Below are 17186 nucleotides of genomic sequence, written 5' to 3'. Positions count from 1 at the left end.
CTTGCTGACTGTCAACTGAGGACCATCTCCAGCTTCCAGAGGATGCCATGTTTCGTGGCTTGTGGCCCTTTTTCTCCATCTACAAAGCCAGTAATGCCAAGTCTGATTCTTTTCATGGTTGAGCTGTCTCCTGTTTCTTCTTCAGTACATCTCTTTGAGTTATTCTTCTGTCCTTATTCTCCCTTTTTATGGATTCATGGATTAAACTGACAATCATGATAACCCAAGATTTTCTCTCCACCTCAAGGTCCTGAATCAGACCTGCAAAGACTCTTGCTGTGCAAAGTTACATATTCAGAGGCTCTGAAACTCAAGGGCACAAGCATTATTCTGTCATGTACGTGGATTTTTAAAGGAAGACATGATCCAGTAAAATTGACCCTGGAAAACCTTAACAGAGGAACAGACAGAAAAATCCAAAAAATAAGATCATCAATGTAATGCCTTTAAAAAGTCACTAATTTCAGGAAGTTTTGTAGATATCTTACCCAAACTTCACAAGAATAGATGAATTCAGTTAAAGTAACTTAGAAAAATAAGGAATTTTTTCATTTCCTTTTGTGAAAAAGTCATGTTCTTATGAATCAAAATGCTCTGGCTTCTTAGGTTTATCTTTTGTTCTGTGGACTTTTAAAAGTAATTTGACATTCAGAGCTGAGCAAACTTTCCTGTTAGTTTAGCTCTATCTTCCACCACCTCTAGAGGCAGTAAAACCATTGGCTTAAGGAAGAGAGGAGCAATGAGAAATTTATAAAAGAAAAAAAAATAATTTATATAAAGTACCTAAATTTTATCTCAGTATTCATCTTAGGGAAAGACATGCCTTCTTAAGCAGGACTTTAAAAACAGAAGCCATGAGAGGAAACACACACACACACACACACACACACACACACACACACACACTCATTTCCAAATTTTAGAAGGAAACTCCAAACTATTTTTGAAAAGTAAAATAAGCAGAGACAATTCACATAGGACCTTGAAACAGTCTATAAATAATTATAAAGGGTACCCAGCCTCACTGGTTATCTGAAAACTTCAAGCTAGCACAGTGAAGTCCCCTCTCAATCCACTTAGCCAAATAAATAAGTAGATGAATAGATAATATATAATTATATATAGTTATCATGTCATGTTATATTTACACATATATACACACACATACTCACATAAAATATCTTATTCAGTCTGCAAAGATGATGGACATTAAGATTTCTTAGCTGGCTTATAATTTGTCAAAATCCTAGGAGATGACAATCCAGAATCATTTAAAATGCACATATACTTAGGTATAGCATTCACACTCATATAAACTTACCTTTTAGAAATAAGCAACTGCCTAAAGATATACCTCTCTTGCCAAGTGTGGTGACACACATATGTATAATTCCAGCAACTCAAGAAAGTAAAGCAGGAGGATTGCAAATTCAAGACCAGCCTGGACATCTTAGTGAGACCCTGTCTTAAAATGAAACATAAAGAATATTGGGGATACAGCTCAGTGGTAGAGTGCCCCTGGGTTCAATCCCCAGCATTGAAAACAGACAAATTAGGATAGTCACAGATAAATCAAAGCTTAGAGTATTCATTATTAGCAAATCTGCCGTAGTGAAGGAAATCCTTCAACTAAAACAACAGGATGCTAGATGTAAATTAAAATTTGCATGAAGATAAAGGATATTAATAAAAGTAACTAGGGAATTATAAAAGACAATTTAAAAGTTTTTTACTTATCTGATATTGTTAATATCACAACACTAACCAAACTAATAAATATTTGTCATAATTCTTTTCAAAATCCCAGTACTTTTGGGGCAAAATTTAAAAAAAAAACTCATCCTAAAATTCATAGGAAATGCAAAGCACCCCCCCCAAACAATCTTGAAAAAGAACAGAGATCAAGAATTCTCATATCTTGATTTCAAAATTGATTATAAAGCTATAGTAATCCATATTGTGTGATACTAGCATAAAGGTATATGTATATAGTATAGAAATAAATGTTTATTTTTTCTGGTAAACTGGTTTTCAGCCAGGGTTCTCAAACCATCCAAACTGCAGTCTGTTTTTCAAATGGTGCTGGGGAAACTGGAAATGCACACATGAAAGAACAAAGTTCCAAATTCCATATACAAAAATGGACTGTAGACTTAAACGTAAGAATTATAACTAGAATTAGAAGAAAACTTAGGAGTAAATCTTCATGATCTTGGACTAGGCAGTGGTATCTTAGATGTAAACACAAGCAAGAAAAGAAAAAAAAAAAAGCAGGTAAATGGGATTTCATCCAATTGAAACTTAGGATTCAAAGGACAATATTAAGAAAGTAAAAACAAAGCACAGAATGGGAGAATTTTTTAAAATCACATATTTGATAAGGAACTTAAACCTCAGTGATAAAGACAAATTCCTCAATTTCTAAAATGGATAAAAGATTGGAATAAATATTTCTCCAAAGAACATATGCCAGTGTCTAATAAGCACATCATTAGTAATTGGGAAATTGCAAATCAAATCACAATGAGATACTATTTCACACCCGCTGGGATGGCTAAATTAAAAAGACAACTGGTAATGAGTGTTGACAAAGATGTGAAGAAGTTAGAATCCTTATACAATGCTGATGAAAATATAAAAAGGTGTAGCCAGATTTTAAAGAGTTGAAATATACACTTTTTAAAAGGCAGATATAAATCTGTTATTTCTTAAAAGGTAGCTTTCATATTTAATCTATTTGCAGTGAGAATATATTTGTGTGTTAATGGTATAAATTATTAGGTGGTTCCTGAGATCTTTTTTTTGGGGGGGGGGGGTGCTGGGGATTGAACTCAGGGCTTTGTGCATTCAACTGAGCTATATCCCCAGCCCTCCTGACATGCTTTTTATCTCAGTGTTCTCAGACCCTAGGCTGTAGAGATTATTGCAATGAACATGTAACACAGAGAAGTTAGGACCTATAGCCCTGGAGGTAGGTGGGAGACATGGAGTCAGAGTAAGGAAGGGAAAAAGTGAAGGCCAGGGTAGAATTTTCATATTCTAGACTCTGACATAAGAATAAAATGCTTCTAGACAATGGGCCCTGTTTTCCCTGTCCTTTCCTAACCCAACGGTCCTCCACTATCTTTGAAGGCTCAGCTCTGGTATCACTTATTAACAGTTTTGATTCTTCAGGAAGCTGCCCCTGAGATGGAGTTAGGAGTACAAAGAGTGTAATTGGGATAACATTGGTGAAAGAAAAGAAGAGAAAACAGGACTGGGCAGAGGGAGTGTCAGACTATAATGCAGACCTACCACATGTCTCCATCAACTGGATAGGGAAATCTGCAGCTAAGGTTTCCTACCAGAAGAGTTCTGTGTTGGGTGGAACTGGGTGGTCCTAGCTTCCAGTCACTAGCTAGGAGCCACACTGAGAAGAGCATGGATTTGGTTCAAAATCTGAAGTAGGTCCTAGACAACCTAACAGCTAGAGGCAGTCAGCTAACTGTATTTCTTGAGGCAGCAAGTGTTTCCTTAAAGGGGACATAGTAGCACTTCCAAGTCTGTCACCCCTCTGTGTGAAATGCGTCTTGACTCTCTCCTCTCAGCCAAGGGAGAGGCAGTTGCTCTCTCCTGAGAAAGAACATTCTTTCATCATTCCTGGTTTATCATTTGTCCCCTTGTCCCTAAATTCTGAACTCTTGGTAGGTAGAAACTCGGTCTGAACCCCTAGTATCTAATACAGAGGAGGCTTCCATGGGCTAGCCTTGAGATCAGGTACAGAAGACTAGGAGTACATAATTATTTGCCACTTTCTGTCCCTTTCTTTTAAACTTCCACATTCCCGAGGGGACCCGTTTTTGTTTTGTTTTGTTTTTTTATCATGACCGATTTTATTTTTTTAATATATTTTATTTTTATTTTGTTTTTGTTTTAATTAGTTACACATGACAGTACGATGACCTTGACATATCATACATTTGAATCAGATGGGATATAATTTCTCATTTTTCTGAGTGTACAGGTTGCAGAATCATATTGGTCATGCAGTCACATATATACACACAGTAATAGTAATGTTTCATTACTACTATCATTCTACTATCCTTCATTCTTCTATCCTTCCTATCCTCCCAACCCCTCCCCTCCCATCACTTCTCTCTACCTAATCTAAGGTAACACTATTCTTTTTTTTTCTTTCTTTCTCACATCTTTATGCATGTGTTTTGAATAATGATGAGGGTCTTCTTCCACCATCCATGTAATTCCCCTTCTCCCTCCCTTTATTTCCCACCCCTCTTCCCTATGCATAGGTACTCTTCTTCCCCTGCCCTTCCTCCCTACCCCATTTTGAGTCACCCCAAGGGACCCATTTGGGGTTCTAACCCCTTTTTCTCTTTGCCATTCACATCTGTTGAGGACCTCATGGCTTAAATGCAATCTATATGTCATATGCCAGACTTTCAAATGTATCTCACTAGCTCATCCTTCTCCCCTAAAAGCCAGATTCATTCCTTACTCATAAGGGATTCCTTACTCTTTATTTTGAATATATGATTAGGTATCACAGCTCAACAGGTCTACAACTGAACTACTGATTGTATTGCTAAAACCTTCCTCCTCCATTAATAAGTAGCAACTCCACTATACTTCTTGCTTAGATCAAAAAGTTGAAGTTAAACTTGCCTCCTTTCTTCCTCTTGTACCCCTAACAAATCCAGTCAATTTTGTCCCGAATCTGAACACTTCTTTCTACCAAGCTGTGATTAGTGTTGGTACCTGAAGTTGCAAAAATTGGTTTCCCTGATTTTTGCCTTTGTCTCCCTTTCCCTTGTCTCCCCAATTCTATTCTCAACACATCAGCCAAAATGATTCTTTTAAAATATAAGTCAAGTCATGTCACTCCTCTCCTAAATCTTACAGTGATGTTCCATGGCTTCCATTCTCATAGTAAAGGTGGTTGCATTGTTCACAAATCCACACTATTCTGATCCCCTACTTCCTCCCAACCCTCACCTCCTATCTATTCCTGTCACTCTTAGCTTTAGCCACACTGGCCACTTTGTTGTTCCTTGCACTTTGTTGTTCCTTTGCTGTTATTTCATATGTTATACAAAGCTGGTACTTCACTTTTCTTCAAGTTTCTGTCCAGATGTCATTGTACCTCAATTCTTAGTGACACCTTCCTTGATTGACCATTCTATTTAAAATTGCATCACCTTCCTCTAGCACTCACATCTCCTTTGATTTGTTTCTGAGAGCACTTACTACCATATAAAATTATATCTGTTTTACTAATATATTTGACCATGTCCCCTCACTTAAAAAGTAAACTCTATAAGGGGCAAGATTTTTGAAAGTTGTAGTTTCTCCTCTCTTCCAGTAGCCATTAAGCATCTGACACTTACTAGGCCTTCAGTTGCTAATGAGCTAGGTCATTAATAAATTCCTTTACTGTCCTATGAGAGTATTCCCATTGTGCAATTATGGTGGCCTTCTACACCAACTCACACTCTCAGTGGGACATACTAGAGCCATTGTTCATGTCTGAGGGAGCTCTCTGGGTCCAGGTTCTCTCAGTGAAGAAAGGCATTGCAGGGGATTGTCGCGACCCCTTGCCCGCAAGGAAGACGCAACTCAGGAATCTTCTTTCAGCAGTTTATTTAGGCCCTTGATATTTCTTCTAATTCCTTGTCGGATGCCCCTCCCAGCCTTAATAAAGCATCCCAAGCCCCAGTGCGAAGCTGCCACGTGGAACTTTCTCACAGGGTGCTGAAAAACCATGCACCAACTCTCCCAAACAAGGAGTTGTTTGTTACAGACCACAGTGGAGCCAGCGCCATCCTGCAATGGCGACCATAATCTGCAGAAGCGGCTCACCACAGGGGATCACAGACACATTTATACTAACAAGGGCACAATCTAGAAAGAGGTCCTATGAACCAGACTGTCCCAAATTTCCTGTAGTACATAACCAGTAGTCCATATATATGTTCTGCAATCAAGAAAAGGAAAAGAGTCTCTTCTAAAAAACTTTGGTGAAAATTGTGTATTTTTTTTAAATCTTAGTTAAAAAAGATTTAACTAATCTTTTTTAGTTAAAAGATTTAATTAATCCATATGTTTCTATAGTTAAGGAATTATTCCATTACTGAGGAGAAAATTAATTTAACCATTGATTTATAGTTTTTCAATTTTTAAGTTTTAAAAAATATTATATGCATGAGCTGTGTAGCACAGATTACATACAGGAAACTATACTGGTACTTCATTGTTTTAAAAATGGGTAGTTATGCCAGTCACAGTGGTCCACGCCTATAATCCCAGCAGCTCTGGAGGTTGAGACAGGAGGATCTCAAGTTCAAAGCCAGCCTCAGCAAAAGTGAGGTGCTAAACAATTCAGTGAGACACCCTGTCTCTAAATAAAATACAAAATAGGGCTAAGGGTGTGTCTCAGTGATCAAGTGCCCCTGAGTTAATCCCCAGTACCAAAAAAAAAAATTGACAGTTACTCTGATACATAAAAATGCCATTTGAAAATTCCACAGCATCTTCATGTTGAGTTTGTGGTGTCATAATTGACCATATATCAAAAGTGGTAGATTCAATAGTTTACTGAAAGGTCGAGTTTCATTATTGCTACTTAATTTCTTTTACAGGGCAAAATTCTAAAAACATCAGTTCATCTCCAAGCATTGAGAGTTTGCCTGGAGGAAGAGAATTTACTGGCTCCCCACCTTCATCTGCTACTAAAAAAGATTCCTTTTTTAGCAACATCTCCCGGTCCCGCTCACACAGCAAAACTATGGGCAGGAAAGAATCTGTAAGTATTTAAAGACCCTTTATTTGGTTTTTATTCTTCATTTTCCTCTAGATTGCTGCATTTACAAAATCTCCCCTGGTGCCCATTTTTATAAAGCTCTTATAATTTTCATGAACTAAAACAAATTATTTTATCAAAAGTATCTTAGTTTTAGTAGTATAATTTAGTAATATTTTAAGGCTATGTTCTTTATTAGTGGGGGGAAAAAGAAGCATTATTAAAAATGAATTTAATCTTTCCCAAATCCCTGGACTATCCTTCTGTCCTCTGCAAAATGCATTTTTGTCAAAACCCATTTTTTTTCTGAAATTTAACAAAAAACATTATATTGGTGAGAGATTATGACATTTGAAATAAACCAAGCTAATTTTTCCATTTTAAGTATTTCTTAAAAACTAAAAATAATTATCTTACCATTTGTTTTTAAAAAGCTATAAACTACATTTAAGTTATAGTGTTTTGATAGTTGCTCTGTAAGATCCATTGTATACATTTCCCAGTAGGACATATCTAAAGCATATCAACTGCTTTAAAAATTTTGTTTTGTAGGCAGGGGCTGGGGCTCAGCAGTAGCACTCCTGCCTGGCAAGTGTGAAGCACTTGGTTGGATTCTCAGCACCACATATTAAAAATTAAATAAAGGTCTATCAACAACTAAAAAATATTTTTAAAAAAATCTGATAGTATCTGAAATCTTTATAAAATAACTTTAAAAAACTTTGTTTAACCACATTTTATGGCTAGTTCAACACCTGATATACTAATATGAACTCGTATTCTCACTTTAAGATGAGACATTGTAATAATAATACAGGATCTAGCTATAATTGGAACGGACCTAAATTTGGGGGAAAAATGAACTACAAAACCTTACAGGGATGATAATTCAAAGTATATAGAATAAATAATATGGTATCTATCTATGTGATTTTGGATGTCCTTGAGTAAGATAATCAGCTTCCTGGTATTTCAACTACTACATCTACAAATTAAATAATATATAGTTATATATCACATAATGATGGGCTGTTCTGAGAAATACATTATTAGGCCATTCCGTTGTTCTGCGAACGTCATTGAACATCAGTGAATGTACTTATATCATTTAAATAGCTATGATATCACTGACATAATCCTATGGGATCTCTGGGGTTCGTCATTGACCAAAACATCATTTTGCAGCACATGACTGTACTTTGCTCTCTGAAGGGAATAGTTCACTGCATGCTGTCTTCAGATCCCTTTTATTTAGAAACTGTAATTCTATAATTTATAAAACAGCACAATAGAACAGTTTTGTTTAAAAATGGCACCTTTAGTGTAACCAATTTAACTCTGCTCCCTTGTAAAACTCCAGCCTAAGGAAAATAAGGTTAAAGATTAACCCTGAAAGAATAAGAAAACAAAAGAGAAGACAGCAGCAAAAAAAAAAAAAAAAAAAAGTTTGTTTAATGTAAAGCAGGTAGTAGTTGGTAACCAAGTACTAAGTCAGTAAGTTAAACCCAAGAAGCAAGTGCATTTAGGTTGTGAAATCCTCCAGGAACTCAGGAACTGAGAATGAGGATGAAAAGAGAACTGAAGGGATGATAATTCATGGAAGTATTTATAGAATCCAGTTTCTTTCCCCACTTAAGTAAAAGACCAGAAGTTTCATTTCCAGAGAAGCATAAAACAGAGCATCAGGCACATTCCACTATGGAACTACCCTACTGGAAAAGGGTTGATGAATATACTTGAGTCCTAAAGTTTGAGGACACCATGCCACCACCCACACATACATGCACACACAGGCTCCTCCTGTTGCTTCCCTGAGCACCAATATGCTCAACTCTTCAAGCAGAAGATTGGAACAGTTTTCTTTAGGCACACACACAGATGAGGTGTGTACAAACTGTATGTTTACATGAGAAGAGGAGAGAGCAGGAAGGTGGTGGTCAGTAGAACTCAATCTCTTTCTATAGTGGGAAAACAGTGGAGAAAAATTAAAAAGTAACAATACAAACTAACAAAAAAAAAATTGAAAGAGGTTGCTTCTGGGAACAGGAAGTAGAAGGTAGTGTTGTGGGAACTGTCTTTCATAACAGGCCCTGTAGAACCATTTGACTCTTCAGTGTTACACAGGTGACTTAGATTTAAAATAATAACTAAAAATTACAACAAAAATAGAATGCATTGGCATAATAAATTAGAAGAGCTGTCTGTATGAAGAATCATGTATGTGAAGAGCCAGAATAAAGGAATAACAAATGAGAAAGGCATATGGAGACATGTTTCATTTGCATTCTTTTATATTTTTGGTAGCATATGGATTAGTCTACAACATAAATTAATTACATCTCTTGATAGTGATATTTTAACATAAAACTGAGAAGTTGAACAAAAATAGAAATAGGGTAAGTCTAACTCCCTCCATAGATGTGCTGTGAACCAAGAGACAGAATGGAAGTGATCATTCAAAATTTAATGTTTCCTAACCTGTGGGGAGAAAGTAGGCAGAAATTTTTAAGAGAAAGTTCATGGTTTTTTAAGTAATACAGTAGTTTTATTATTTTATGAAATAGCGTGTGGTAGTCAGTTCTCTTTGCCATCTCTTGCTAGGATTATACCTCCTTGTCCCCTGTGATCTGTCAAAGTCATGTGACTAGTTCTGTCCAGTGAATTGTGAGTGGAAGTGATACACATGTATTGCCACTGCAAAAGCCTCCACTACTCAAATTTTCTCAGGCACAAAGAGCAGCGTCTTCCTGTCAGCCCAGGAAGTATATACATGAAATATGCGTGAAATATGCTTTGATTGATGTAAGCTTTGATTGATGGTTATCACAGCCTAACAGTGCATAGTTGGAAAATGCTCAGGCCCACAGCTGGCAATCATTCTCCCATGGGAGTGATGAGCTACTTAACTGACATAGGAGTAGTCTCAGTGTCACCAAGCCTGATTAGGTACCCACCATCCTTGCACCCACTTTGCTTTTATTTCCAGTTCAGTTTGGTGTGAAGAAGGGGTAGTGTCCTTGAAAAACCTCAAGATAGTTTTTTATTAAGTCATTATCATCAGTTTCTCACACCAGCAACTGGTCAGAAATTAAAACAAGATACCTGCAATTAAACTATATGATGCTTTTCAGATTTCAAGATTCCATTAGTCTTTTAAAGCAGTCTAGCATCAAGAGTGTTGATGTCAATTATCAAAAAGTTACAATAGCAGTTGAAAACTGACATAAAACCAAAGATAACCTAGTAATAGCTATCATCCCAAGTGTGGTGAAATCTGCTTATAATGGTATTTTGAGAAATGATTTTCAAAATCAATACATGTGCAACATATCCTGGATGAGCATCACATTATGTCGCAGAACTTTTTCCCTCTTGGTATCGCCTGCATGTGTACCAAGTAAAGCCCTTTTGTAATCTGCAGGCTATCTTCTTTAGATAAAGATACATCTGGCCATATGAGAGGGCCATATTTAACTAAAATTCTAAACAGGTAACAGATTAAGCCTTGTGCAGGTGTTTATAAAAGACATCATTAAACTTCTTTACTGAACTGTGAACAAAGTAGAAAGTTTTAAAAATTTGCCTCACTTCACTACCCATCATACCATAGTTTTGAAGGTTGGTATTTATACATGAAGTCAGTTTTCTTTCTTTTTTTTTATTGGTTGTTCAAAACATTAGAAAGCTCATGACATATCATCTTTCATACATTTGATTCAAGTGGGTTATGAACTCCTATTTTTACCCCAAATACAAATTACAGAATCACACTGGTTACACATTCACATTTTTACATAATGCCATATTAGTGACTGTTGTATTCTGCTACCTTTCCTATCTCCTACTATCCTCTCTCCCATCCCCTCCCATTTTCCCTCTCTACCTGATCTGCTGTTGTTCAGTTCTCTCCCTTGTTTCCCCACTCCTTTCCGCTCACAACCTCTTATATGTAATTTTGTGTAACATTGAGGGTCTCCTTCCATTTCCATACAATTTCCCTTCTCTCTCCCTTTCCCTCCCCCCACTTGTCTCTGTTTAATGTTAATCTTTTCTTCATGCTCTTCCTCCCTGTTCTGTTCTTAGTTGCTCTCCTTATATCAAAGAAGACATTTGGCATTTGTTTTTTAAGGATTGGCTAGCTTCGCTTAGCATACTCTGCTGAATGCCATCCATTTCCCTGCAAATTCCATGATTTTGTCACTTTTTAGTGCTGCATAATACTCCATTGTGTATAAATGCCACATTTTTTTAATCCATTCATCTATTGAAGGGCATCTAGGTTGGTTCCACAGTCTTGCTATTGTGAATTGTGCTGCTATGATCATTGATGTCGCAGTATCCCTATAGTACGCTCTTTTGAGATCCTCAGGGAATAGTCTGAGAAGGGCGATTTCTGGGTCAAATGGTGGTTCCATTCCCAGCTTTCCCAGGAACTTCCATACTGCTTTCCAAATTGGCCGCACCATTTTGCAGTCCCACCAACAATGTACAAGTGTACCCTTTTCCCCACATCCTCACCAGCACTTGTTGTTGTTTGACTTCATAATGGCTGCCAATCTTACTGGAGTGAGATGGTATCTTAGGGTGGTTTTGATTTGCATTTCTCTGACTGCTAGAGATGGTGAGCATTTTTTCATGTACTTGTTGATTGATTGTATGTCCTCCTCTGAGAAGTGTCTGTTCAGGTCCTTGGCCCATTTGTTGATTGGGTTATTTGTTATCTTATTGTTTAATTTTTTGAGTTCTTTGTATATTCTGGATATTAGGGCTCTATCTGAAGTGTGAGGGGTAAAAATTTGTTCCCAGGATGTAGGCTCCCTATTTACCTCTCTTATTGTTTCTCTTGCTGAGAAAAAACTTTTTAGTTTAAGTAAGTCCCATTTGTTTATTTTTGTTATTAACTCTTGGCCCATGGCGTCCTATTAAGGAATTTGGAGCCCAACCCCACAATATGTAGATCGGAGCCAACTTTTTCTTCTATCAGACACAGTGTCTCTGATTTGATATCAAGCTCTTTGATCCATTTTGAGTTAACTTTTGTGCATGGCGAGAGAAAGGGGTTCAGCTTCATTTTGTTGCATATGGATTTCCAGTTTTCCCAGCACCATTTGTTGAAGATGCTCTCCTTCCTCCATTGCATGCTTTTAGCCCCTTTATCAAATATAAGAAAGTTGTAATTTTGTCGATTGGTCTCTGTGTCCTCTATTCTGTACCATTGGTCCACCTGCCTGTTTTGGTACCAGTACCATGCTATTTTTGTTACTATTGCTCTATAGTACAGTTTGAAATCTGGTATCGCTATACCTCCAGATTCACACTTCCTGCTTATAATTGCTTTTGCTATTCTGGGTCTTTTGTTTTTACATATGAATTTCATGATTGCTTTATCTATTTCTACAAGAAATGCAGTTTGGATTTTTGATTGGCATCACATTAAACCTGTAGAGAACTTTGGGTAATATCGCCATTTTGATGATGTTAGTTCTGCATATCCATGAACAGGGTACATTTTTCCATCTTCTAAGATCTTCTATCTCTCTCTTTAGGGTTCTGTAGTTTTCATTGTATAAGTCTTTCACCTCTTTTGTTAGGTTGATTCCCAAGTATCTTATTTTCTTTGAGAATATTGTGAATGGAGTGATTTTCCTCATTTCCATTTCAGAAGTTTTGTTGCTGATATACAGGAATTCCTTTGATTTATGCGTGTTGATTTTATATCCTGCCACTTTGCTGAATTCATTTATTAACTCTAGCAGTTTCTTTGTAGACCCTTTTGGGTCTGTTAGATATATTATCATATCATCCGCAAATAGTGATAATTTAAGTTCTTCTTTTCCTATTTTTATGCCTTTAATTTCTTTTGTCTGTCTAATTGCTCTGGCTAGTATTTCGAGAACTATATTGAATAGAAGTGGTGAGAGAGGGCATCCCTGTCTTGTTCCAGATTTTAGAGGGAATGCCTTCACTTTTTCTCCATTTAGAATGATGCTAGCCTGAGGCTTAGCATATATAGCTTTTACAATGTTGAGGTAAGTTCCTGTTATCCCTAGTTTTTCTAGTGTTTTGAACATAAAGGGATGCTGTACTTTGTCAAATGCTTTTTCTGCATCTATCGAGATGATCATATGGTTCTTATCTTTAAGTCTATTGATGTGGTGAATAACATTTATTGATTTCCATATATTGAACCAGTCTTACATCCCAGGAATGAATCCTACTTCATCATGGTGCACAATTTTTTGATATGCTTTTGTATTCGATTCGCCAGGATTTTATTGAGAATTTTTGCATCTAAGTTCATTAGCGATATTGGTCTATAGTTTTCTTTCTTTGAAGTGTCTTTGTCTTGTTTCAGGATCAGGGTGATATTGGCCTCATAGAATGAATTTGGAAGTTCTCCCTCTTTTTCTATTTCTTGAAATAGCTTGAAAAGTATTAGTATTAATTCTTCTTTGAAGGTTTTGTAGAACTCTGCTGTATACCCATCCGGTCCAGGGCTTTTCTTGGTTGGTAGTCTTTTGATGGCTTCTTCTATTTCTTCCTTTGTTATTGGTCTGTTTAAATTGTGTGTGTCTTCCTGACTCAATCTGGGCAGATCATATGACTTAAGAAATTTATCAATATTTTCACTATCTTCTATTTTATTGGAATATAGGGTTTCAAAATACTTTCTAATTATCTTCTGTATTTCTGTGGTGTCCATTGTGATATTGCCTTTTTCATCCCGTATGTTAGTAATTTGAATTCTCTCTCTTCTTCTCTTCGTTAGCGTGACTAAGGGTCTGTCGATCTTATTTATTTTTTCGAAGAACCAACTTTTAGTTTTATCAATTTTTTCAATGTTTTTTTTTTTGTTTCAATTTCATTGATTTCCGCTCTGATTTTAATTATTTCTTGTCTTCTACTACCTTTGCTGTTGTTTTGCTCTTCCTTTTCTAGGGTTTTGAGATGAAGTGTGAGTTCATTTATTTGTTGATTTTTTCTTTTTTGGAGGAATGAACTCCAGGAAATGAATTTCCCTCTGCTTTCATTATGTCCCATAGATTCCAGTATGTTGTGTCTGTATTGTCATTTATCTCTAAGAATTTTTTTTATTTCATCCTTTATGTCCTCTGTAACCCATTGATCATTCAGTAACATGTTGTTCATTTTCCAGGTGATGCAGAATTTTTCCTTCCTTTTTTTATCATTGATTTCCAGTTTCATTCCATTATGACCAGATAAGGTGCAGGGTATTATGTCCACACCTTTATATTTACTAAGAGTTGCCCTATGGCATAGTATATGGTCTATCTTTGAGTAAGATCCATGTGCTGCTGAGAAGAACATGTATCCACTTGATGATGGTTGATATATTCTATATATGTCGGTTAAGTCTAGGTTATTGATTGTGTTATTGAGTTCTAGAGTTTCTTTATTCAGCTTTTGTCTGGAGGATCTGTGTAATGGAGAGAGCGGTATATTGAAGTCACCCATAATTATTGTGTTGTGGTCTATTTGACTCTTGAACTTGAGGAGAGTTTGTTTTATGAACGTTGCAGCACCATTATTTGGTGCATACATATTGATAATTGTTATGTCTTGTTGGTGGATGGTTCCTTTTAACAGTATATAGTGTCCTTCTTTATCCCTTTTGATTAACTTAGGTTTGAAGTTGATTTTATTCGATATGAGTATGGCCACTCCTGCTTGCTTCCGAGGGCCATGTGAGTGGTATTATTTTTCCCAGCCTTTCACCTTCAGCCTGTATATGTCTTTTTCTATCATATGAGTCTCCTGAAGGCAGCATATTGTTGGATCTGTTTTTTTAATCCAGGTTACTAGCCTGTGTCTCTTGATTGGTGAATTTAAGCCATTAACGTTTAAGGTTACTATTGATATATGGTTTGTACTCCCAGTCATGCTTATTTATTTATTTATTTTAATATGGCTAGTTTTTGGTTATTTTTTTTCTTCCCTTTACTGAGTTACCTCCCACTGTTAGTTTTGGGTGCTGTTTTTCAATTCCTCTTCTTTTAGTGTTTTGCTCAAAATGCCTTGCAGTGCTGGTTTTCTGGCTGCAAATTCTTTTAACTTTTGTTTATCATGAAATAATTGAATTTCATTGTCAAATCTGAAGCTTAATTTTGCTGGATACAGTATTCTTGGTTGGAATCCATTATTTTTCAGCGTTTGAAATAAGTTGTTCCAGGATCTTCTCGCTTTCAACTTCTGTGATGATAAATCAGCCGTTAACCTAATTGGTTTACTCATGAATGTAATCTTCCTCCTTTCTCCTGTAACTTTTAATATTCTCTCCTTATTCTGTATGTTGGATATCTTCATAATTATGTGCTTGCAGTTGGTCTGTTACGGTTTTGTATGTTTGGGGTCCTGTAGGCTTCCAGGATTTGGCAATCCATTCCATCTTTCATATCTGGGAAGTTTTCTAAGATTATTTCATTCAATAGATTGTTCATTCCTTTGGTTTGAACCTCTACACCTTCTTTTATCCCAATGACTCTCAAGTTTGGTTTTTTTATGACATCCCATATCTCTTGGATGGATTGCTCGTGATTTCTTAAGATCCTTTCTGTGTTGACTAAATTCTTTTCAAGTTGATAAACTTTGTCTTCATTATCTGATGTTCTGACTTCTATCTGTTCTAGTCTATTTGTAATATTCTCGTTTGAGTTTTTATTTGGTTTATGGTTTTCTGCACATCTAGGATTACTGTTTGATTTTTTTTAAAATCTCTATCTCCTGCTAGAGCTCATTCTTTGCCATTTGAATTTGCTTATATAATTCGTTTTCAAAGTATACTTTTATTGTTTGGACTTGCTGTCTAAAGTCTACTCTAAAATTCCATTCCATCTGAGTTAGGTATGCCTTGAGTTCTTTCTCTGTCTACTTTTCTGATGCCTCTAGGTTCTCCTGTGAATTTGAGTTGTCCTGCATTGTTTGTAATCCGTTTTCCCCTTGTTTTTTCATGGTGCTCACATTACTTTCCAACTCTGTTTGACTGCTGTGTTTCTGTTTTCTCCTTTAAATTTGTTTTGGTTTTTATAGTTCCAATATCTCTCCTTTGTGTTGGGAGTCAATGTTTAGAGATGTTGGATTTAATGTAAATTCGTTAGTTTCATTAAAGGCCTACAGATTTTGATGACATATAGAGAATTGAAGTTTGAACTTAGGATTTTATGTTGAGGTCGGGCGATTTGATGGTATGGAGTTTAGTATATGTTAGCTTCTTTGGGAGGTTGCTCAAATGCAGGCGGATATTAACAAGAGAATATACAGGAGTACTTGGGGGATGTTAAGGGCTTAGGCGGACTATGGACCGATTCGCAGAATTCATCTATTTGCATTTAGTAAGTTGTACATAATCTGGGTGGTCATGCTTAAGAGGAAAGATGGGAAAAGGTAAGGAAGCAAACCAAGAAAGAGAGAGGGAGAGAGGAAAGAAAGAGAAAAGAATAGAAAAGAAAAAGAAATGATTAAAAAAATAATAAAATGCAATAAAATAAAAATTACAATAAAAAAATAAAAAATAATTTTAAAAAAATTAAAATTTAAAAATTAAAAAAAAGAAAGGAAAAAATAAAAGGGCACTGTTAGGCTTCTATTTTCTTCGCTTCCAATAGGTGGTGCTGTGCCTTCCAGGCCAAGAGTTTGCCCTCCGGCTGTAGGAAACAATCCGTGTGAGGCCGCTCTCTCCTCCCCGCCCTGGTGTCTCTCAAAACCTGTTAGCTGAGGTTTATTCCTGGTCTCTAGTCACCTCGCTTCTCCTGCCAGCCAGGCCTTTCCCAGTGTGATACCTCTCGGCAGTTCAAGCTGCACTCTGGGCTTACAGTTTCCTGGATATGTAGCGTGGCTATTAGGAACCGGCCCCTATTGTTTTGATTCCCTCCGCTAGCCCCTCCTCCGAGAGCTGGCGAGACAGGTTTTGTTTTCGCCGCTGGTGGGAGGGGGGAGTTGGAGGTCAGTTGCCTTTAGCTTTCCCCACACCTCTATTCACGCTCACTATGTTAATCACGCCCCCAGAAAGCTGGGGAGAGATTTTATGTGATTTCCCCGCTGTAAGGGAGATGGTCTAAATGACACACACCTGTTCTATCGCTGAGCGTGCTGCACTCTATCGAAAACTGGCGATGGTGACTTCAGCTCTCCAAGATGGTGGCCGCTGGCTTCCTCGGAGGGCTGTCTGGTGTGGAGGACAGTACTGGACCGCTTCCTTCCCCCATCTCAAACCCAGAACTCAGCCCGGAGCATTGTAAGGGCACAGCCGGCGGGACCCCACAGAATCTGCAGCACCGTTCCTCTGCGTTGCTGGCATGCCGTTTCCCGGCTCGATGCAGTCTCTAGCAGCGGGGCAGGCCGCCGATCAAACAGCCTGAATCTCTGGGCA

General features: G+C 37.0%; 1 protein-coding gene across 8 annotated transcripts in view; it reads left to right on the top strand.

The window, feature by feature from the left end:
• The window catches only part of Tbc1d5 (TBC1 domain family member 5), a 524655-nt gene that overhangs the window by 454320 nt on the left and 53149 nt on the right, over window positions 1-17186 (top strand). For all 8 annotated transcript variants that reach the window (XM_076842587.1, XM_076842568.1, XM_076842553.1 and 5 more), the window contains one exon: window positions 6639-6802. In XM_076842587.1, coding sequence (XP_076698702.1) covers window positions 6639-6802 — 164 coding nt within the window. The remainder of the gene's footprint in view (window positions 1-6638; window positions 6803-17186) is intronic.

The sequence above is a fragment of the Callospermophilus lateralis genome, chromosome 1, assembly GCF_048772815.1.
Source record: "Callospermophilus lateralis isolate mCalLat2 chromosome 1, mCalLat2.hap1, whole genome shotgun sequence".
Classification (NCBI taxonomy): domain Eukaryota; kingdom Metazoa; phylum Chordata; class Mammalia; order Rodentia; family Sciuridae; genus Callospermophilus; species Callospermophilus lateralis.
This window is presented reverse-complemented; position numbering and strand designations above follow the sequence as displayed.